The sequence below is a fragment of the Brachyistius frenatus genome, unplaced genomic scaffold (genome assembly GCF_029030835.1).
Source record: "Brachyistius frenatus isolate BFR_SWC_R1_liver_20210118 unplaced genomic scaffold, ASM2903083v1 Contig_2, whole genome shotgun sequence".
Lineage (NCBI taxonomy): Eukaryota > Metazoa > Chordata > Actinopteri > Embiotocidae > Brachyistius > Brachyistius frenatus.
Window position 1 is genome coordinate 10,683,391 of NW_027210601.1, and position 23,056 is coordinate 10,706,446.

The 23,056-nt window shown below is 43.3% G+C and overlaps 1 protein-coding gene across 1 annotated transcript in view; it reads left to right on the forward strand.

The window, feature by feature from the left end:
* The window catches only part of adgrb2 (adhesion G protein-coupled receptor B2), a 215,354-nt gene that overhangs the window by 187,732 nt on the left and 4,566 nt on the right, over window positions 1-23,056 (forward strand). The window contains exons 28-35 of the mRNA XM_069699156.1: window positions 1,097-1,369; window positions 3,482-3,521; window positions 3,923-3,937; window positions 5,598-5,770; window positions 6,196-6,909; window positions 9,485-9,520; window positions 11,516-11,629; window positions 21,690-21,743. Coding sequence (XP_069555257.1) covers window positions 1,097-1,369; window positions 3,482-3,521; window positions 3,923-3,937; window positions 5,598-5,770; window positions 6,196-6,909; window positions 9,485-9,520; window positions 11,516-11,629; window positions 21,690-21,743 — 1,419 coding nt within the window. The remainder of the gene's footprint in view (window positions 1-1,096; window positions 1,370-3,481; window positions 3,522-3,922; window positions 3,938-5,597; window positions 5,771-6,195; window positions 6,910-9,484; window positions 9,521-11,515; window positions 11,630-21,689; window positions 21,744-23,056) is intronic.

Consider the following 23,056-nt stretch of genomic DNA (forward strand, 5'->3'; position numbering starts at 1 on the left):
CAATTTCACTCTAAACCCTCCAGTTCCTGGCCTGGAACTATCTTCCTGTAATGCCACAACTGAACAAGCTGTCAACTAATATTGCTTAGCAAAACAATACACAGCTATTATATCATATTATGATATGAAATGTCATGACATGTTATGACAGCTTTTTTGACATCTTTATAGTTAATCCAGTATAACCTAAAAACTCGTTGCCCTTAACACTCTAACCGTGTCTTATCAAAACAGGCACTTCAGCACTTTTATTTACATTTAACCTAAACTTTTTCATCTTTATTTAAAGAGCACAAAGCTCCCGTAAGGTTATTGTGTGGAAATGTGGCTAATAGTGTGATAAATCATGGAGACTTGAAGTGCCATGCCAATGTCAGTACGGTCACGCCACGACTACGAGCACAAGCTGCCCACATCTCTTATTCCCTTTATTTCTCCCTCAGACCTGTTTGCAGCAACGATTATGGGTCTCTGAACGCTCCTCTGAGGTTATCAAGATTAAACTTTGGAGCCATCACTGCGCTTAATGAAGACATAATGACACATTCTCATTTTCTGTATTCGTTTAAGTGTGCTTTATTTGATTTTTGGTTAAACGTATTGTAATCATACACAGAGCTCACAGTTTCGACTGGTTTCCATGCCAACTATTGCACCCAAGGAAGACAGTTGATAAACGTTCTTGTTTAATCCAGTTTTCTCATCTCAAACGTGCACGATTTTGAAGATGTCTTTTCAGACTGCACATATGCACGGAGAGCTGTTATATGGGAGACACAATACCCTTGAGAACATTAATTGTGATGGATAATTTGGTGGGGCTGCCACCAGTTATATCAGCATCATAATTACAGAGAACACCATTCTCTCAGGTGCTCTTGCTGGATTCGTAGGAAATCTCATTAGCATGTTAAACCCTTGACATTTAGAGACATCATAAAGATGTAGAAGTGTAGCTACACCTTCTTGTTAAAACTGAATTAAAGCCATCTTTAGGAAATCATTTGATTGGTTAAACGCTACAGAACTGGTTAGATGTCCTCCTCTAACATTTCAACTTTATGTTTTCCATTAATTTTTTTTTTTATATCATCAGAAGTGTGCAAATGTGAGCCCCTGTGGACAGCAGTGTGGCTCTCTGCGTTACGGCACACCCCTGTGCCTGCCGGGTTGCCACCCGCAGCCGCTCCCACCAGCAAGCCACCAAACATGCCAGCAAGCCCGTTACAACAGTCTGATCCGCGACGACCGCAACTATGGGCTGGACCACAGCCACGCTCTCGGCCACGCGCATGAGCACACCCCCGTACTCAACAATACCCACAACCATGTCCATAACCACGGCCATAATCACGTCAGCGGTCACTCAGTATGTCACCCGTAGAAAAGGCAAATGAATAGTCAAGTACAGAAATGTTAAAGGTGCAATCTGTAAAGTAACACTCCACATCAAATATGAATTAACAAAAAAAAAGGGAAATAGACAATATAAATGTTTTTGCTGACTGTTAGAGAAAATTGAGAAAATGTGTAACACCCTCATGTCTGTGAATTTAAAGCTCGTGTCAATACTCGCTTAGCTTGATACTGTCCTAAAGTAGGAAAAATGAGCAGGGACAGGGACTTTCAGGAATCTTTCTGTCACTGTGAGGTTGTCAGACAACCAGCAGCTGAAGTCCAGGAAGCATTGCTCCAAGCTAAAAAAAAAAAAAAGTAATACAGCACTTCCACTTAAAACCACAATTTGTCCTTTTTACACTTTGGGTCCAAATGACAGATTCTACATGTTCATTATTAAGCTCCAGAGGTGTTAACGGGTGGACTTTGTTATATGCAGTCACTTAATCTAGCTATTTCCTTGATTCTTGTCTTTGTGCTAAACTGAGCTAACCCGCAAAATTCTGGAACTTAATATTAGGCATACAGACCTGAGAATGATATCAATGTTCTGATCTAACTATCAGCAAGATGACAAATCCAGAACAAAAAAGTTGTAGTTTCATCCGACTCAGTTATTGATTACATATTGCACCTTCAAGTGTAAGTAGGAATAGCTGTGATGTATTAGAAACTCGCTAAATGTATAAGCATTTCCATCGTTGCAAAGTGAGGCAGAATTTCTCAGTCTCTGGTATATTTATGTGTTTCATTTCAGCAGTAACTTCAACCTGGGGTCTACGCTACAGCGTATTTCCTCAGTCTGTGCTGCAGTCTGATGTGGTATTTACGTAGAGTTGTTGTTGATGACTCACTGTACTTAACCAAAGAGGGTGTGTAATGGTTCAAATGAAGCTGATTTGTTTTTCTCAGTTTGGATAAAAGAGAGAGAGACAGAGAGGTTTCTTTCATATCCTCATTCGTCCATTTAGCCGAGACCCATTTATGTTGCTGCGGCTGATTTGCGTACTAAGAGCTTTTCTGCTCCTCAGAGACCTTCGCACACATTCTCTCCTTCTCTCTTTCAGCTCTTCCTCAGCCCCCCCCCCCCCCCTTCTCTTCTCTTTGCCTCAAACTGTCTAAAATCTGTAGTTGATTATCCAAACAAAGGCTTTTGTAAGTGAATCCCATGGAGGCCATGAGGAGCCTCTGTGGTGAGAGAAAGGGAGCACCACAACTGCATAGTAATGAGCTTCAATTTCACTGAAGTTTAGAAAAACTTAAACGGTGGCCATTTTGGAAAAAACAATTCTTCATTCAGCTCGCGGCCCTACAGGTTTGGGGAGAGTTGTTGTACCCTACGGAGCAGCGCCACCCTGCATTCCTCAAGATCAAAATAAATAAACCAAAGTACCTTATCCACATAACATTTGAATAGAGAGTTCAGGTCAAACATGGTGTTGTGTGTATGTCTGTTTCTTGGTCACCCGCGTGAATGAATCAGAGACAGCTTTTCTGTCCCCACATTGTATATTTTTTCCAATTCGTCTGGGAGACGGCAAAGTTTTGCTTCAGCTGGCACAGCAGATAATAGTTTTGCTGCTGTGTAAATTTCTGTCCCTGTTTCCATTCAGACGACGGCGAGGCAACTGATGAGGCGTGCAGGAGCATTACGTACCTCGCGAACGCTCCACAGCGTTCTGCTCGTCTCTCTCTCTCAAAGTCTGTATTCGGATCTGCCGCTGTGAACTGATTCACATCATGAACAGAGTAGCAGCAGTGCAGGCCGCGCACACGATTCTGCTATTTTCTCGGTTCTTTTCTGGGTTTGAAAAGGCTTTGGACAAATTTCATTATCTTAAAGCAACATTTTCCCGCTCTTGTTCTTAGAGGGCATCGCTAATCGGCTGAGTCTTAAAGTGTCACCATGGCAACAGATCCTATCCTTTTCTATAGAGTTGAAGCAGAGCATAAGAGTCATTGGATACATCATAACCACTTGAGATCCAATCACTCACTGGGCCTATTCTGCCACTGATGTAGTGAATGTACTTGCTCATTCTCATTGTGTTTCCTCTCTTTCTACCCTGCTTCCCTTTCTCAGACGGATTTTGAGAAGGATGTGGACCTGGCTTGTCAAACAGGTGAGCTCTCCCTTCCACCTCATTTATCTTTCTCCTCTCCACCTTTGTTTTATGCTCCTTTGTACGACTGCATTGCAGGCTGCTCCGTTCTCAGCTCGCTGTAGCGCACGTTGATTAAATGACAGGAGATGATGCGCTACATCTCCGCACAATTGTGTGCAAATTATTATGCCTTATCAATCACACTGATTCTGCCCAATACGTTTTCAGCAAGCATATGTTTGGATGAGACTGTGTTTAATTGTGCATGATAATAACACTCCTCGGTGTGTTCAGACCTGTTTCACTCGTTAGTCGTTAGTTGTGTGGGTGTTTGAATGTGTTACAAATGTACTACAGTCTGGTGTGTGTTGTGCTTTGAAATATTAACACAGAGTCACTTTCCCCCTCCACCCTTGCAGAGAGAGGACACCCATGTAAGTGTTGCACCCAACTGACCTACTTAACTCTGCCTGATCTGTCCCTAGACTTCAATAATTCCTATAGACGAATCCGGGTTGTAGGCTCAAGTAAAAAGGTCACCACTCCTTTTTAAGCCCTTCTGCCAAGAAATTCTAAATATAGCAATTAATTCCATTAAAATACAGGATGTAATCTAAAACTTCAGCTGCTCTAACACTCAACTCAAACCTTTAATTTCCTTGACTTTGACTGAGCGCTCTGCCTACACATGGAGCCAACGCCCCCCCACATATCTCAGCTGAGATTTTCCTGGTCAAACTTCCCCTAATACAGTATCCCAGCCCATTAATTTCAGATTAGTGCTTTGAGATTATTTAACTTCCACATTTGCACCGACTGCTTTCATCTGTCGCAGCGGGGCGACTGCCGACCGTGATCAATCCAAACATCTCTGCTCTCATTTTCAGCTCCACTCTACTGCTGCTGTAATGGCGGCACTTTAGAACACGAAACAGTGTCGGATTCGTCTATAGGTACCTCTCTTGGCCACCTCTGTTAGATGCTGAGGGCATCGGATTGGTCAGATTTCCCAAAACCTGTCCAATCCTGTCAGATCCATTCACACCAACAGGATGGAGAAACAGAAAATTGAAAGTTCTGTTCTCAGCCAGTATCCTTGCTGATGTGTTCACTCTCAGCAGAATCCAGCTTCCATTTTTGATCAAGCATGTAGCCTGACATTTTGATACATCACTGCAGTTTGCGTGAAAACAGTCTGTGCTACAGGGTTTGGTCTAGAGTTGGATTTTTGGGCCGCCGAGTAAATACGTTTTCTTCTGATGGTGACCGAATGAGCATGATATCTGGCATGAGCTTCCAAATGGTTTGATTTGTATTTGGTTGTGCTGATAGATTGATGCTAGTTCATTTTGGAGTAGCTGTTCTAGAAATGTATAGTGCCTGTAGCTGATCCTGATCAACATGCATGCAAACTAACCCGAAAGCAACTGCAAGTAGTTTTGTGTTGTGTTGTTGATAGTATTGTGACATATATTTAAGTATTAGAACCTAAACACACACAGACCTGCACTGATATGCGACAACAGGGCAGGGGGAAATAAGCCTCTGAGCGAGATATGGGACAGGACACAGTAGCAAGGGAATTTGGCTCCATTTCATTTGAAGCACACAGCCTTTTGCACCATGGCACTTTCTCCAAGCTAATAAAAATACTGGCTCACCAGCAAATCTGGAGATGGAGCAAAACTTAAGGTCACAGTGTCAGACACAAAACTCATCTTGGTTACTGTAAGCCGCATAAGCCAAAAATGAGAGGAGAAACTTTTCTGTAGCGATGCAATCTGTCTCCCAGCTGCATCAAAAGCTGTATCAGTAACTAATTCATGCCGTCTGTCTCTGTTTCGCCTGCTTCTCGTCAACTTTCCTCTGTTTGGCATAAAATATCTGATTTTTTTTCTTCATCCATTCCTCTTTCTCACTCTAAATATTATCTTTCTCCCTTCTATTTTCTTCACCCATAAACTCTTGACCTCTGATTTTTGTTTTTGTTTGTCCTTTCAACAACTACCCGTACTCCTCTTCCTCTATCTCACTCCTACCCTCCACTCTGTTTCCATCTCTCTGACTTATTGCACCTCCCCCGTCTCCCTCCAGTCATTTTCAAAGAGGTGAACACCTGTAACCCAGCCACCATCACTGGGACCCTATCCCGCATCTCCCTGGACGACGAGGACGATCCCAAGCTGGCAGCCCATCAGGAAGGGGGAGTGGGGGTCAACTTCAGCTCCCTCCCTGGGAACATCCCCCCTCCCAACCTCATTGTACAGGTACAGGATTGAAGTTTGTACTGACTGACAGGTTATATTATCAGTGGGGTGCAGTGTGGTCAGCTTTTCTGTCTCAAATTGGAAAAAGATTAAATAAACAGACCTAAATATAAAACATATTAACTGCCTATAAGGCGCAATGTCAGACCTTGGAGTTGCCCAATAGTGTCAAGCCACAGAGAGCATTGTCAATGGTCATTTTGGATTTTTAAGTAATTCTTCAGAATAGATTAAAACAAGTGGCTTTAAATTGGATTCTAAATCTAGTTAAATAGAAAGCAAAAGACAAAATGTGTGTTTTATTATGAAGCCTAGCATCATCGCTAACAAATTAAAATGTAATTCTATTTAACATTATCCAAAATAATTGTCTTGCTTTCAGAAATTTCTTGGGCAACTGAAATTTTCTTATTTTTATCCACAAGGTCCCCCCCCTGGGAGGCCTCAATGAGCTGAGTGAGACTCCCCTGAAGAAGGAAGTGAATGTGGACCAGCAGAGACAGCAGGGGCAGCAACGCAGCGGCGCTCCAATCTACCTGTGCACCGAGAGTGGCCTGGGCTGGGCTAGACCTCCGCCTTCCTCCAACACCTCCCAGGACGGAAGTGCCGGAAGCGGAGGGAGTGGAGGAGTAGGCGGGAGCGGCGGAGGCGGGGAGGGAGACTACATGGTCTTACCCCGTAGGACGGTCAGTCTCAAACCTCCAGCGCCCTCCTCCCAAGGAGGAGGCCTGGGACTGGGGGGCGAGGACAAGCCTCTCAACATAGCGGTGGAGGACCCACCGTTCCCCCCGCCTCCCTCTCCCCTGACCCTCCACCCGGCTGAGAGCGAGGCCTACCCGGCGGACTTTGTGCCATCCAGTGTGGGCGACATGAACATCGCTATGAACCTCAACCGCTCCTATGGGACGATCAAAACCATGCCCCATGGGCACGGCCACTTGATGGCTCAGGGTGGTCTTGTGCACTCCCACGGAGGACACATGCATTCCCACGGGCATTCTCTCCAGCTGAAGCCCGGCCAGAGGCCATCAGTCAGACAGATCCTGACAGGTGGAACTGCGGTGGAGAGAACCAGGACCCTGCCACGCAACCTGGGCAGCACCAATGCCAACACCAGCCTCTCAGCAGGATCTCTTGAGGTGGGTCAGAGGGTGAGGAATGAGGGAAGGAAGGGTTCCCAATGGTGGTAGATTTTTTTTTTTTCACCTTTCACCTGAGCTCATGTTTTATAGTTATGGATGTGGTGGTGTTATATAAGATATGGTGGTGGATTGTTTAGAAGCACTCTGAAAAAGAGGTCCAATTATATAGTATACTGTCTATTGAAACACTTCAAACTAAGACAAACGCAAATACTGCAATACTATTTGCATCTAATGTGCATCAGTTAAAGAAAGCTATTAAAATAAGCTGATTTGCATCAGGAAGAAGTCCAACCATTGTATCCAGTTAAAATGTATTTTTGCCTCGGGGAAAAATGGGAAGTAATTTTCTGCTCTAGACTAAATAAGTTATTCTGTCATGAATCTATCGATACAAAATGTTGTGGTTGGCGAAAGGAAGTCTGACTGTATGCCTCATATTTGTATGGCCTCTAAACAAGTCAATGCAAACTTCAAACAAGATCGTTTCTAATTCATGTTGTCTATCATACACAGCAACAATCCATCCTCTGTGATATTAACACAGTTGTGTGTCAAAGAAAAAGTCTGTTATAATAGCTGCTATTATATTTCAGCTGAGTAGTATTTATTGCTGCTGACTGAGACAATGAGCGTTGAAATGAGTTATTCTCATAATGACAGACAGCTTCTTATTAGTTTAGCGTCTCCGTGTGAGTGAGTTTAGTATGTGTGTGATACTCCCTCCTAATGGTACAAGGTGGTGCAGCAGATGGACTGAGACAGACAGGATCAGAGGAAATACCCCTGGTGAATGTCTTTCAGCCCACCTTAATTTTACACACACACACACACACACACACACACACACACACACACACACACACACACACACACACACACACACACACACACACACACACACACACAGACACAGACACACGATCATATACATCCACAGAAAAACAAGCACGGACACATAAACACACACACTTTGGATCTTCCTCCCGATGGCATCTTGCTGACTCACGAAGTTGATTAAAGAGATGGAAACGACACTTTCACCGAAAAGTGCAGATGCTTCATTTAAGGCCGAGGACGTTGAGGGCGAGTCATTAAAACTCATAAAAAAAAAAATCACTGTCAGAAGAGCTATGAGTGCACTCATGAATACCAAGGTAAAAAAAAAAAAAAAAATCTGCAGAGAAACCAGCTGGATGTAATTTACTGCTATAATTTCACCCTGTTTGAATATGCTTGATTTGGAGATGGATATCAGAGCGTGCCTCTCAAGATTAAATCACAGCAGTGTTTTACTCCCCAATTCAAACACGGTTCTGCCATAATGAAGGGATCACGCAAATGTACTCATCGTGTTCATTTCGCTGTTGATTTTTAGTTAGAAGCTTACAAATTAAAACTCCAAATGATGTAGACAAAGCGTGAAAAAGGTTCACTGGGCATATTATCCCATCATCGTGCTGTAGATACCAGCAGATTGAGACGTAACATAGTATCTTCTGTGCTTGTATGCAAACAAGTGAAACACTAGTGTTCGACTGGATATGACTTTTGGACCATTGTGCCATCATAGCAGAAAATCATAGAGGGATAGGATTCATTGTGAATTTTGTATGAGCGTGTAAATGACTGCTTTATCTGTGTCCCCACCAAAACATGCAATATACTACACAAGTATATGCATGTTGCATGTCTGCCATATTACAAAGCTAACTCAATCACGGAATGTCTCTGTTTAAGGTAAGGATTCCCCCTTTCACCAAGGGAGTGATTGCATTTTGTTTCCGAAGCAGTGATGGGTGAATTCACACAGCGAATAGGACATCTCAGAGGAAACTTACCTCTCTATCTGTTTGCATTCCCTTACGTGTCTAAAACCTTGGCTGCCGCAGCATCAGATCAGCTACTCTGCCCTTTCAAAGAATGAATACAGCTTTTAACTAACTGTGGAGAGGAGCTCCTCTCCCTGCCAAATGCAAATCTGGCAGACAGCAAGAGCCAGATAGCAAGTCAGAAATGGAATGTAATTCAGTGCAATGTCAGGGCCAGATGAGTTGGAAATGTCTGCAGCTGTTAAATTAAGGCTCATGTGCCACTTGCTATAGCTTTGGAGGCACTTAAGATGAGAGCAGCAGGGGCCAAACAAGATTAGAGGATGAAAAACATTTCTCATATGTTTGTTGCAGCTCTTTTAATCGGAATGTATCCAACAAAGTCTCCAAAAATAGCAAAGGGGATGATTTATGCCAGAGTTGTAACGATTATATATATATATATTTTTTTGGGGGGGGGGGGGGGGGTGTATGTGAGCCGATAAATTATTATTTTATTGTAATTCTGGGTTATTCCACTTCACTAATCTCATTACATTGAAATAGACAGAATAATTTGCTTTTTGCCTTTGAAATTTATAAGAATATCTGTATCATGTTGGGCAGCCAGTGCATGCCCTTCTCTTGTTACTGAGCAACAACACTCAGAGCCACAAAGAGACTGAGATGGAGAAAGTTCACTAGTGGTCCAGGGGTGGTCATTGATGCTTTCTTCTCTCCCCTTGCCCCTCCTCTTCCAGAGGAAAAGAGTACGGTACTCTGAGCTGGACTTCGAGGTAAGATCTCGGACCTTATCCCCTGTCATCAGCCTGTCTCTGCTTTCTTGTGCTTCTGCCAGGACTTGAGTAACACATACAGGAGCAAACAGCATTGCTAAACCCCTCCCTTCGCACCCGTGTCTCCCTTTGCTCTTAGAACAATGAACTGTTTCAGACATACCTTACATAGTGCGCTGTTTCTCCAACAATGGCCTTAAACATGTCCCTACATACTGTCTGCCATAAAGAATAGGCTCATGTGTAAATTCATTACAGCATCAAGGAGACAAAAACATCCCCCCCGACATGTAGATTTAAATCTAGACGAGGCGTGTCAGGTCATTGTGAGGTCCTGGTTGAAGAAACAGCAAAGTAGTGCTTCTTGTGTCTGGGTAAATACTAGTACTTCCGTTCTGGGTCGACACGTTCAGTATGTGGCCGCAGTTGATTTTGCTGGTTATATCTGTTGGAACGAGATGGTTTGGCAGTGTGTGTGTGAGTATGTTTATTTTAGAATGACCTGTGAATCTCCAGTCTCTTGTAAATATACCTCGACGGTAAAACCCAACTCGTCCCTTGACATTGCTGCTCTTGTTTTTTGGGTAGAGCTCCATTTCGTTTGGACTGGCGTAAAGACTGGACATTCACCTCCCACCACGGAGACATGTCATTTGTATACAGGGTATGAGCGATGGCAAGCTACTAACAGTGATTATGGCTGATCATTTTACTTATCTGGCAAATTTACTGGAGAGACATCTTTGGCTGCCTCATGAACAAGGAGACTAGCTCTCCTTGAAATCACCTCTTTTCTCATCAATTGACTTTTGAGAAAAGTGGTGGTATAGAAGAACCACTAAAACAAGAAAGTGCACACTTCTGTGACTCAATGGAAGGTAAAGCCATTTTCAACCCCGTTTGTTTTCCCCTTTCATTAAGTTTGGCCATCCCTTTAAACTGTCAAAAGTTAACTTTTCAAGACTATACAACATATCCTCTAACAACAACAAGTTTGAAACTTGAGTTATAGTCTTTTAAGGGAAGTACCTTTCTGAAAATTCGAAGGTGTACTCCAGGGATTTAGTATTGCACTTCAAGGTAGAGTGCTTGCAAGAAAAATCTGAATCTCTGCAGCAGAAGTTAAAATATTCCATCTTTTGATTCCAGATTGTTTATGGATCAAACACCAAAAGTGCTTGATTCTAAATTTTCTATCATTTTCATCAACAGTGTTTGCATTGTTGTTGAGTCTTCTATAGTTTTGGACGTTATGACGACCACCTAAAGGAGGTCATAGTTTCTTCAGTTTACCGTTCAATGACAACCAGAAAAAAAAGGAAATTAGCTGAGCAGAGATGAGATTGCCCACTCTGGAGTAATTGGAGCCAGTGCTAAGCGCCAGTACTGGCCGGTAAGTGTGCGGGTGTGAGTCCTGGCATTTTGCCCCTGTGTCACTTTCAACCTCACAAGCTGCTTTGACGATTAGCTACTGCCGAGCAGCCCCGGCACTGCCCATTAGCACGGAGAGACAGCAGAGGCACTGACAAACACTGTTTGCTGTCAGAGAATTGCAGATCTGGATTTAGCTGCGGACATATTCAGAACCCATGGAAAAACATTTTTGTTAAAATATCCTCTCTGTAGGGCGATAGTTACATTCCAGTCCATCTGTTAGACGTTTAATGAGTTTGACAAAAACCTGAGTTCCACCCGTTTGCAGGCGTCAGGCTGTGACGATGGCATTTTCGTCAGTTATTTTCACCAAATTTTCATTGAAAGGACTCCTCTGCAGTACTCCCAGTTGCCAAATTCTGATGGATGAGCATGAGCCAACAATCGATCGATCTGTCGGCGGCGTCCCTTTCTAACCCCTTTTCATGGCTGGCATCACTGCAGTCCCTCAGCCTCTTTACCCATTTCCATTCCCCTGCCTGCCCCTACATTCCTCCCTCCTCATTTTGCTTTGTTTCTATTTGCTTCATTTTTGCTGTCCCTTCCTTTCTTCCCTTCCAGAAAGTGATGCACACTCGCAAAAGACATTCTGAGCTGTACCATGAGCTCAACCACTCGTCCAAGTTCCACACCATAGACAGGTATAGCAGGGACCCAGCCATGTCCACATTCAAGGTAAGACCATTGTCTAAAAGCGGGATGGGAACCCGCCATATACCCATGCACCGCCACTCCCTCCAGCACGTTGTCACAAATCCTTAAACCCCACCCTTTTTAGCACACAAGAACTGGCACCGGAAAGCAGATGATGATGGCAGTAATGCACTTCACAGAAAGTGGTCAGCACCGATTAAATGTTTCCAGCACTATGGTGACATTGTATTTACTTGTATATGCAGCTTTCAAACAATTAGAGTCATAAAAATTTGAAGCAACGCTCCCCGTCATTGACAAACAAGAGGTACCTGTTTGTTTGAAAGCGGCTGTTTTCATTATGGTGTCTTTTTTCCAGCCAAATTGCTGCCTTCGACGTGAAAACATTGTTTGCTCTAACAAGAGAATTCAGAAGTAATGTGAATACTGTATATTTTTTTATTGCCTTTTGATTAATTCACTGTTGTACTTATTATCACAACCTTGAAGAATCGGACAATAACTCCCTCATAAATATTTATTCAGAGGCACACTCTGTTCCATCTCTCATACTGTAAATTACTTTTATACCTGATATAATTGGCCTGAGCTTAATTTATTTCCACTTGTGGTTGGTCCCTTATTAAATAGCTCTCAAAAAAGTTGATCACATGAGCAGCTAGCTGAGGAATAATTAATCATAGCAGGTTAATGAAATCCAAATTCTGCAATTGAGGACCTGTGAAACTATTTGTCACTCTTACCAAATCACCTTACCATAATGAATTGCTGAAAGAAATTCCCCCACACATCTGCCTGTACACACAAGTGCTTTGTCTTTACCTGTGTCAAACTGGCTAATGTGTCTGTATCATTTTTTTATGTACTGTATGTGACTGTTCTCTCTCGTGTGTGTGTGTGTGTGTGTGTGTGTGTGTGTGTGTGTGTGTGTGTGTGTGTGTGTGTGTGTGTGTGTGTGTGTCTGCGTAGAAGGTGAGGTGGGTTTGTGCCTGTCTGTGGGGGGTGCTTGGGTGGGCACCTGTGCGCATGAGACACAGAAGCATCTTTGAATCATTAATACACCATTAGCAGCAGATGAAAGAGTCCCCCACTTGCTTGGCACTGACCTTCAGAGGGCCACTTTCATTAAGATTTAAACACGTGCTCACACGTTCACACTGCACTCATCTGCTGAGCTTCAGTGCGTGGCGCCGTGATGAGTTAGCCAGCCTTGATAAGGTGTACTTTCCCCTGGCATCGGCGGCATGCTGGTTCACATCTAATTTACACCGCCAGTGGAGGAACAGAGGCCAGTCTGACATCTCTCATATTCCCAATGCTGTGTAGCCCCCCCACACCCCCCCCCCCCCCCACACACACACACACAAACACACACACACTTGCAAACATGCTGCCATTTCCCAATGCCAGACCGGCAGCCTTATCCTTCACTCCTCATTTGCTCAATGTCTTGATCAAGATTTTCAGAAGTGCTGGCAGAGTCCCCATTCATTCATGCCAGGCAAATATTTTATGGAAGGGAAGAAAAATGGCAGGCTGTTTGCAAAGGCATGAGCCATATATTAGAAGCCTGTGGTCCTTAACAGTTGCACTGCAGCATGCTAATGCACTTCAGAGGGAGCTCAGGTGCGCTTTGAGATTATGGCCAAATATAAAAGGAATGAAAGGCCAGTCACAAATAATAGATAGTCTGTATTTAAACTAATTAAGACAAATTGGAATACATATTTCCTCTGGGTTCATGACGTCACATAAGTTAGCAAATGAAAGGGCAGCATAGATATGGCTTACTCATCCAAATCCATTATGTTAAAAGTAAGTAGGCAGTTCACTTAACTGTGAATAATTGTATGGATAATGCTATCAGTGTCAGGCCTTTGACGGGTCCCAGCTTGAGTTCAGCTCTGCTGTTGTCAACATCTCACTTTGAGAGTCACCCCCAGACACGGACATGCTGACTGTACAGTAATTATGGAGATGAGAAGGGTGTGTGTCTGTGTGGGTGGGTGTGCATGTTCGTACACTTGCATATGAGAGTCCCTACGTGCGTGGCTGCATGCCTCTGTGTGTGGTTGTGGCCATAAGTGTGTATGTGTTTGTGTGTGTGTGTGTGTGCGCGTCCATTTGTTCCATTTTGTTTGTGTGTTAATCTGTTTTATGTTTGACATCACTGTGTTGCAGTTGCTTGTGTTTGGAGCACATAAACTGTGTTTAAGAGACAATTACCACACGAATAATGATATAAACATTTCATAATAACTTTAATAAGCTCCTTTCTGTGTCATACGACAGACGCTGACAGTGAGTTTCACATATACCCCATGAGTGATTTAATAGCAAAGATAACTGCATTTCACTCAGATATCGTCTCACGGCTGGACACCCAAAGTACTGTGGACGCTGAAACACACTTCATATGGCTAATTGACTTTGTTACTTAAGGACAGGCACTATTGAGTGCCTCACGTTTTAATGATAAAGGAAGCCGGCCAATTCCAGGCAAAACGAGAAGCAGGAAAAGCCTCACTTCCCCTCACCTGCCTGAGGATGAGTCGTCTACTTGAGGCCATACCTCAAAAACTACTTAACCTCCTTAACTTTTACAGGCCTCTCTCTCTCTCTCTCTCTCTCTCTCTCTCTCTCTCCTCCAAAGTGCCTAAACATTATTTTAAACAGCACCCTAAACACCCTGTAACCCTTCTAACCACCATGGCTGGTGTTCGTCCACCGCAGGTGCCTCCTCCCCCACCGCCGAGGCAAAGCACAGAGCCATCGCTAGTGCGCAGAGCATCCCTTGTTTACAAAGAAAGTCAACGTAAGACATGCTAAAGCCAACATAAAACCTCATGCAGCAGAGCCCCTCTAACTCATGCTGAAGTAGGGCCTGAATCGATGCGCTACATGCAACAATACGTATCTTATAGTTTACCACTGTTTGTTCTGTAGCTGTTTTAATGCAGCAAGAGATATGCAATTCCCATGTCACTGTTAAATCCCTCCTGTGACTGTTCAATCATCGATGAGTAACTGTAACTAGGCCTGTCAAGCTCTGGATTCCTCCACGTGTCGAGCTGTGGTGTGTGTTTCTGTGTGTGAAGTAGGAGCGATACTTTGCGGATGGTGTCTTTTTTTTTTCTTCTAGCTTTTCCAAGACCAAACGCACACAGGCTAAGGAAGGGATTACATGATGTGTTTATCTTCTGTAGTATAAACTGCAATCATTGGCATGGCTGGTTCACTTGTTTAGTATTTACAGTCGGCTGCAGCTTAAATCTGCCCACGTCGGGTAACAGTTCAGCTGACAAAATTAATGGCTGCCAGCTAGAAATGAAAATGTGTTAGCCACTGTTAGCATACTAAACTGTACATGTTGTGAGAATGAAAGTTTGACAGGCCCAGCAACATAAACTGAGGGGGTAGAGCTTTGCAAACTATATTCAGAGTATGGTACTTCAGTATAGCATTTGCTTCCAGTGTGTAAGCCACACACACAAAAAAACCTCCTATTTCAAGACAATATGGTCTATAATTACAGTAACACAAACAGTCTCAAACTATACATTTACTTCATGTAGTAGCTCGTTTTCTTCCTGTCTGTGCTGCCTCATCGTGAAGTGACTGTATTTGACAAACCTCAATATTTTATATTAGGTCCCCAAGTGGTGTGGTGGTGTAACTGTTCAGTGCATCATAGTTTACACCCATGGTGCTACAGCATTCATGTAATGAATGCTAATTCCCTCTTCCTTTATCAACCCCTGTGCAAATTCATATTGAAATACACAACCTGGAGCCACTACACCAGGGGAAATGGATTTGTATGGTGGTGCGATTCAGGAGTGTCTTTTTTATGCTGTTTGGGTTTGTGTTTTTGGCGTGACGATCCATTCAGTCATTGTGTCCATTTCGGTGTTAAACCTTGTGATCTAAACACCATAACCAAGTGATGAATCCGTTGATCAAGACAATGACCCATTGTCCAAACCGATTTATAATTACCTCATAAACCATTATATTCTGTCCGTAAACAAGTTCATTGGCACTGAAACAAAAAAGCCAAACTATGCACTTTGTATGGGTGCTGTAAGACTCAAAAAAATATCATAAAAGTGTAATGGCTCAGAAGAGACCTGATCCATTTAACTCCGGAAAGGTAGGATCTCTGTGTTGGCTGTCTTGAGGAGATGAGTGGATATCAGAAAATGTCTCTGACTGAAAGACATGGGCACATTTTTTTTTTTTCCTACTTTCAAATCTCATCCAATTTTCTGTGTAAGTGCAGTGGGCTTGAAGGGGTCTTGGGCATTACATGTGCCATCGATACAATCCACATCCTTCAAACTCTTGTTTTGCTTTTCTTTGTCTTTCCTCCTCTCTCTCGATCCCACCCACTCATATGACCCGCTAACTGGTAATCTCTATATTTACCACACGGATAGCTAGATGCTGTGACTTTATGAATCAGTGTTATTCTTACTGGATGGAAGTGAAGGGGAAAGGCATGACCGGACAGGAAGGGGGAGTCAGACAGTATAAAACAAGTGTCCCCATTAACCTCAATGTTGAAAATCACCTTGCCTGTCTCTTCTATTAGGACGCTGAAGCTGGCTAGAGCTATTCCTGTCATCTGAAAATAAACGTAGATGACGCTCTTTGTAATATATTCTGATGTTATTTTTTTTAAAACAAAATCCATATGCATGACCTTTAAAAACCTATTAGCAAAATGGCTCAACTGTGGCTAAGAAAGGTCAGCTGCGGGCTGAGACACAGACATATATGTCTTCTGGATCTGGGTCGTTGGGACTTCCAGATGCATTATAAATGCAGAAAGACATATAGTAACTGTTTTGCATTCAGAAAATAGGCCCCCAAGTCACACAGGTCCCCGTGTGCTAATGTGAGAGTGTTAGCCAATGAGTTGCTGTGTTGACATTAAAACAACAGATACTGACCTGAATTCAAGTGGGCTTTCTATACAGTCGTCTGCCCCCATATGAGAACGAGATCTGCAGTGATAACACTTGTAATACACTGTTGAAGTGGATAGAAAGCAGGCTTCACTATAATGCTGAAAACAAATTCGCATCCTCTGCTTTAAGTACAGTGGATGCTCTGGCAGGGTCCCCGCGGCCAGCAGATGGATGGAGTCCATTTTCATTGTGCATCTCATAATGGAGGCATAATACAAATGGAGTCAGTGGGGTTACCCGAAGACAGAGAGCACACAGTGTGTGTATAACACAATATGTATTAGCTTTAGCATCCGCACTATTGTTTAGCTCTGCTGCAGCTTCTTGGCCTCTGTGACTGGAGTCAGCCTGTCGTTTCCTATCCTTTTCACAGAGTTCAGAAGGTCATAACACAAATTTGCATGCCGTGCCCAATGAAGCAGTGTCGTGCATCGCTGTGTGTGGGATGGAGTGTGTGTGTGTGTGTGTGTGTGTGTGTGTGTGTGTGTGTGTGTGTGTGTGTGTGTGTGTGTGTGTGTGTGTGTGTGTGTGTGTGTGTGTGTGTGTGTGTGTGTGAGAGAGAGAGAGAGTTTGCGTTGCATAATGGCTTGGCTGATGTAATTTTTAGCTCTCAAATGGGATATATTTCCATTCCCTTGTCTTCTGTGTTCTTGATTAAATGAAGCGTGGATTGGCTTCCTTCTCCAGATAGACAGTGAGGAGTTGTGTACGAAGGAGAGAAACAAAAGAAACAAGTCTACTTTGTTGTCATTTCACTGATGCCAGATCAGAGCAGGAACGGCGAGCAAATTTTTCATTATGAAAGATGTATTAGTAATTCAACCTAAATGGCTGTAGGCGTGTGTGGGAATTCTATGATTAAATCATTGTCTGTTAGGCTGCATATGGAACTCTATTGTGATGTAGACTGAGACAATTGTTCTTCTGCTTGCCCCATAAAAGAAAGGTGTGACTGGGGTGCTGTCTTTATGCATCCACAGTAAACATTAGTGGCTGTTATTGATATTCCACCAGTGTTTTCTGGCCGCTGTAGAGAAATTTAGCTGAGGTAATGTATATGCTTTGCGGATCTCTTATGTAAAATGAAGACGTATAATTCTAAGTGACAAAGACTTTTTTTTGTTGTTGTTGACTCAGTGAAGGTAAACTGCCTGCACTGGCAAACCCCATAGGTCTTGATAGTCAATTTGCTAAGCGGTATCAATTTCACATTCCAGCAATAAAGCAAGTCCTCCCCTCCTCTTCCTCTTCATATCTCACTCTCCCCTCTATTCGTCCTCACAGCTGGACATTTTCTCTCCCGCCGTCTCCCTCCCTTCCCCATTTCTCCCTCTAAACTCAGTCCTCGGTGGCACGTTTGAGGCATTAATTGAATAATTAATTCCTCTCATTAGCTTGTTTTTAATTATTTCCTTGCCCCCTTCTCCGTGCCGAGTATAAACTCGTCAACTGTTTTCATCCTTCCACATAAATTGCCTATGAAAACCGAAGGCTGGCGGAGTGCGTAGCTTTAGCACACTGGCTCTATCAGTGGCTCCTAATGAGGGGACGGGTAGTCCAGGCGGAACAAGCCTAACACTGGCTCCGTGCGCCAACAGGCGCAACACTAATTTAGCTCATTTAGTGTCCTTGGGCCAATTAAAGGGAGGTGAAAAGGTCGGAATTGCTCACTGAAACTGTTTTCTCTACAGGAGCGCCGGCCTTGAAATGCACAGGCCCAGACAGCAGCAAACCAAGCCTGTGTGTCTGATTGCTCGTTTGTTTGCAATGTGTTGCACTAATGGAATTTATTTACCCTACATTCACCAGATTTTGCTCCTTTGAAGGGCCTTATTACTTGTGACACATATTCCTTCCCAGCTAAGGGGGTAAGTGGTGCTAAAGACTGCTATGCACGGTCTATTTTTGTGCCCCTTAATAAATTATGCCACTGCTGAATAGGCAATCTAGATTCTATCATTACCTTGATAATATAATGAGATAAACCCGCAGAAACCTCAAAATAGGCTGGCCCTGGTTCAGCGACCCAAAGCCCACTGACAGCTGTAGAATAACCATCCCATTCTGGCATCCACTCAATCTGCCCCTGCATTGTTTGATGTCACTTTCATTTTGCTCATGTATGAATTTGATTTAAGTTTGTTTCATGTGAACCTCACACTCATACATTTTATTGATTTCTGCTTTTTTTTTTTTTTTTTTTTTTCCTTTGTTTCCTGTTTTATGTCCTTTGTTTGCTGACTGGGCCTTGTGTTGCATGTTTGTTGTCATGTCCCAGTTTGAATGTAGCCAGACAGTCAGCAGAGCCATGGGCATCCAAGTCAACAAAGGTAAAGTTAACCCACTTACTCACAACCACCTGTCCTCCCCCGTCATCTCCCAAAGACAGCCTGCCACATTGCTCACCCACATCCAGACACTATTTCCAATTCCACAGTCCAAATGAGGGGGACTCTGAGTGGCAGCGAGCGGGCCTCCTCCACCAACACTGCAGCACAGGCTTCTAGAGATGGCTTTAGATGTTTGTGCTGTAGCATCTTTCTTTCTAGTATGTACTCTCCCACTGAATCCCTACAACTGTTCTCTTCACTTTGCTTTGTCATGCTTGCACCTTGTAGCATTTTCCCTCTTGTAGCTTGCCTGAAACTTTAAGTGCAGGACAAAAAAATTCTGATTGGGCTGACTGTCACCCCTTTATCCAGCAGTAGACAATGTATTTTGGGGTCTGATGGTGCTTGCAGCAACATGAGCAAAATGTTCCCTTGTTGAATCTGCAAAGTATAACGGAAAGGGTTTTTCGGAGCACAGTAATGCCTCGTTAAAAGCTGCAGTGCGGTACTGCAGGTGAGTTTTAAATGTTTAAATGGTTGAGTTTGCCCAGGTATGATATCAAATAAAAACCCATATTGTTGATACAAGTGTTACCACTGACAAGCACAAACTGTGCTTTTAGAGGTTAATTGTTTATCCATGTTTGGTGCTTGGGCTGCTGATTAGGCATAAATATAAAAGCTCCCGTGATGGTGATTGAAACAGGCCCAGAAAAACAAAATCATAAATTCAGCTTTCACAGATGGCTGATAATGTTCATCCTACAATCCAACCCTGATATCGTTGACTTTTTTTTTTTAGAGGCTTTTGATATGTTGGAAAGAACGTTTTTTTTTAGCAAATACGGCATATATTTGCACATAATAGTTCATGAAATAAATCATAAAAGAATGTGTCATTAGGCTGAAAAACTGCTTAATTCAAGAACTCCATCTGTTTTGTCTGTGTATCTTATTGGTGGAGAAAATGTCTTACATACTGTCTATATGTATGCGTAGGATGATTGGAGGGTATAATTAGATGCATGGCACTTTACTTTCTACATAAAGTTCTACATAAATTCATTATAGAAAAAAACAAATGACCATCCCATGTTTTCCACATGTTGGTCACATGACACATGTTACATATAACATGGGAAAAACGTGGAAACTTTTTCACACATTACACCATGAAAATGTTCCAAAACTATGTTTCCCATTCCCATGAGAAATGAATGTGTTTTTTCTTTAAAATCCTCTATGGATATAAAAATGGTCAATCAAACTTTTTTAGCTTCCAAAACCAACTAAACAAAGTTTATCTGTCTCTTTTTCTACACTCACACACATCAAGAGACCTGCACAAATATCTCGCTTAGAAACAATAATGTGCCGTTCCACCAGCTGCTTTTGACAGAGAGAAACATTTAATAAGGACATCAACTTTCAATGTCCTGTTTCCGAAACTGTTTTTTTTACAATAACCTGTAAAACTTCTCGCCGAAACGAAAAAGAAAAGAAAAGCTCCGGTCCATGCAATCAATATTAAACACTGTAGGGAATCTATTTGGGGCCAGGCCTGAGGCAGACTGGGATTTAAAAAGTACAGATGACATGACTCCCGAGCATGACACACACACACACACACACACACACACACACACACACACACACACACACACACACACACACACACACACACACACACACACACACACACACACACACACACACACAGCTTTATGATCTCACTGGCCAGTCAAGACATGCAATAGAACTGTGATATCCGACACTATCAGACTTGCTATTCTTTCACCACTGGTGTTGCTGACTCATCACCAGTTCCCACTCTGACCGGCCCACTGGTAAACACCTGCTACATGTTACACTATGCTACATGTTGTGAGCTATAGACTACATGTTGTGAGCTATAGACCACCTACAGAGAAGCAAGCCACTACAAGTAGTGGAAGAGACATTAAACAAACAGGAAGGATAGATAATAATGCAGCGGTACAGCAGGGGAAATAGGGTGTATGTGTTCAAGCCAGAGGCGTAACATCCAGAGTCAGCAGTGTCCACTTTATAGCTGTGCTTTAACTATTTAATGTGTTATGTTAACACATACAGTACAAAATCAATAATGCAGATAGTGTAGATAGCATTTCCATGCACTCATAACTAGATTAGTTATCTTCTTTCAACATTATTTAGAAAACATGAGCTGCAAAGCCTGCAGCACTGCACAGTCGATTCATTGTTAGGGTTTTAAAATCAGATTACTTTACACCCGTGTGCCGTCCCCGCTTCTCTCCCCCTTTTTTTTTTTAAAGCAGCTTTTAGTGGTGCGTAGCTTGCAGAATCTTTTTGACCACTCTGTCCTTGCATTCTCAGTTTTCCTGGATCTTGAAAATACAGCCTCCAACAGCTCCAACATATTTCGAGCATGCGTGTGTCACCGTGCTGACATTGATCTGCGGAGTTTCTGTCCATGTCTTCATGTGTGTGAGTGTGCACGTGATCGTTTATTTCTGCTGTGAGATGGTGAGGGGGAACTGAGAGACGCAGAGAGATGGGGTAAGGTGGAAGCAACAACTGCCTGCTCACCCGCCGAAGGTGTGGGAGCAATGCTGTTGTTTCAGGGCAGAGTTGTCAGTGACTGTGATCCCCCTCCTCCTCGACATCCCCCCCCCCTCCTCCTCCTCTTCCTCCTCCTCCTTACCCCCTTCTTCTCTCTCTTCCTGTCTCTCTCACACCCGTCTTCCTTGTCTTGTCCCTCTCATTTCATCACCACAGAGGGAAAAGCGATGGAGCATTTCGTCTGCCGGAGGTGAAAAGAACTCGTCGAGTGTAAGTAGAGGGGTTTCTGGCAGAGAGAGAGAGAGAGAACGAGAGAGAAAGAGGGATGAGATGGAGCTTTGGGGGCAAGGAGGCAATGGAGGCAGGCAGAGATGGCGAAAGGGAATGGATAGACACGCAGTGGCAGCACAATCGCGTTAGCCCGGTCTCCCAGGGATAAAGTTGGGCTTAACTGCAGCATTACCCACACTCCTGCATTACAAAATGTTCCTTCGCCAGCATTTAGCATGCAAATTGGCTCCCAGATTATGGCTTTTGTATTCATTTTACCAACTGTCAGGCTGTGACGCAGGGAGAATGATAATCAGGCAGATATTGCCCCCTAGCGCTTCGGTGACGATCACCACACACTGCAAAAGGAGAGGGGGAGGGGTGGGGGGGGGGGTTGCTGCTGTAGATCAATGAGTTGTGTGCGTCAGATGAAGAGGTAGACAGGGGCTGAGGGTGTGTATGACTCAAAGTGAGTTACATGTGAGTCTTTTAGGACCGATGAAGCAATGAAGCAAAGATTTTGAGAAATGAATGCAGAGAAAACAACATGAAAGAAGGAGCCAGCGGAGAGATACGTTTGAAGAGCAGATGCAGTTGTGCTCTGGACTCTGACTGGTTAGCTATGTACAAATAGGCACATAGGATTAGTAAGCACATTTGGTATTTTCACTGAGTCTACTCTCGAGGTGAAAATCCTGTGAATATTCATCTTCTGAACACTCATTTAGAATATGAATATACAGCTCCATGTCGTCCCTAAAAATGTTGGGTTTCACTGTGTCTGCGGAAAAGCAACACAAGCAGTACATTTTGTATCGTTGCGTCTTCGTATGTTTTTTGCCCCACCGAGAGTCATCTGGGCCGGCGATCCCTCGTGTCTTTCCCCACGTATATCTGTGAAATCATTCTGTGAGATTTCCACCAGATAACGAGTCCAATCTGAATAATGGCCCCCTACCTGATGCATAATGCCACCGTTAATTCCGGTTTGGACTAACCCCCTAACATGTATTTTACATGCATGGTGGGCACATGTGTCGCCCGCATGCAGCGATCACAGACCCCGAGCCCTGAGGGTCTCACACTTTTATCGGTTCATTTGAGAAGTTACTAATTGGGACGGTTGGAGATGAAGGAGGACAGGTTTCATTTGTGCAAATCAAAGAACAGACGCGGTTTTCTTTCATAATAGAAAGATGGAAAAGTGCCTTGAACTACAGGTAGGTATTGTGCTGTTTTTTTTTTTTTTACTATGTATGAGGTTAAATATCGTCTAAGAAATGTCTGCGACTGGCTGGCTTCTCTGCTTGCAT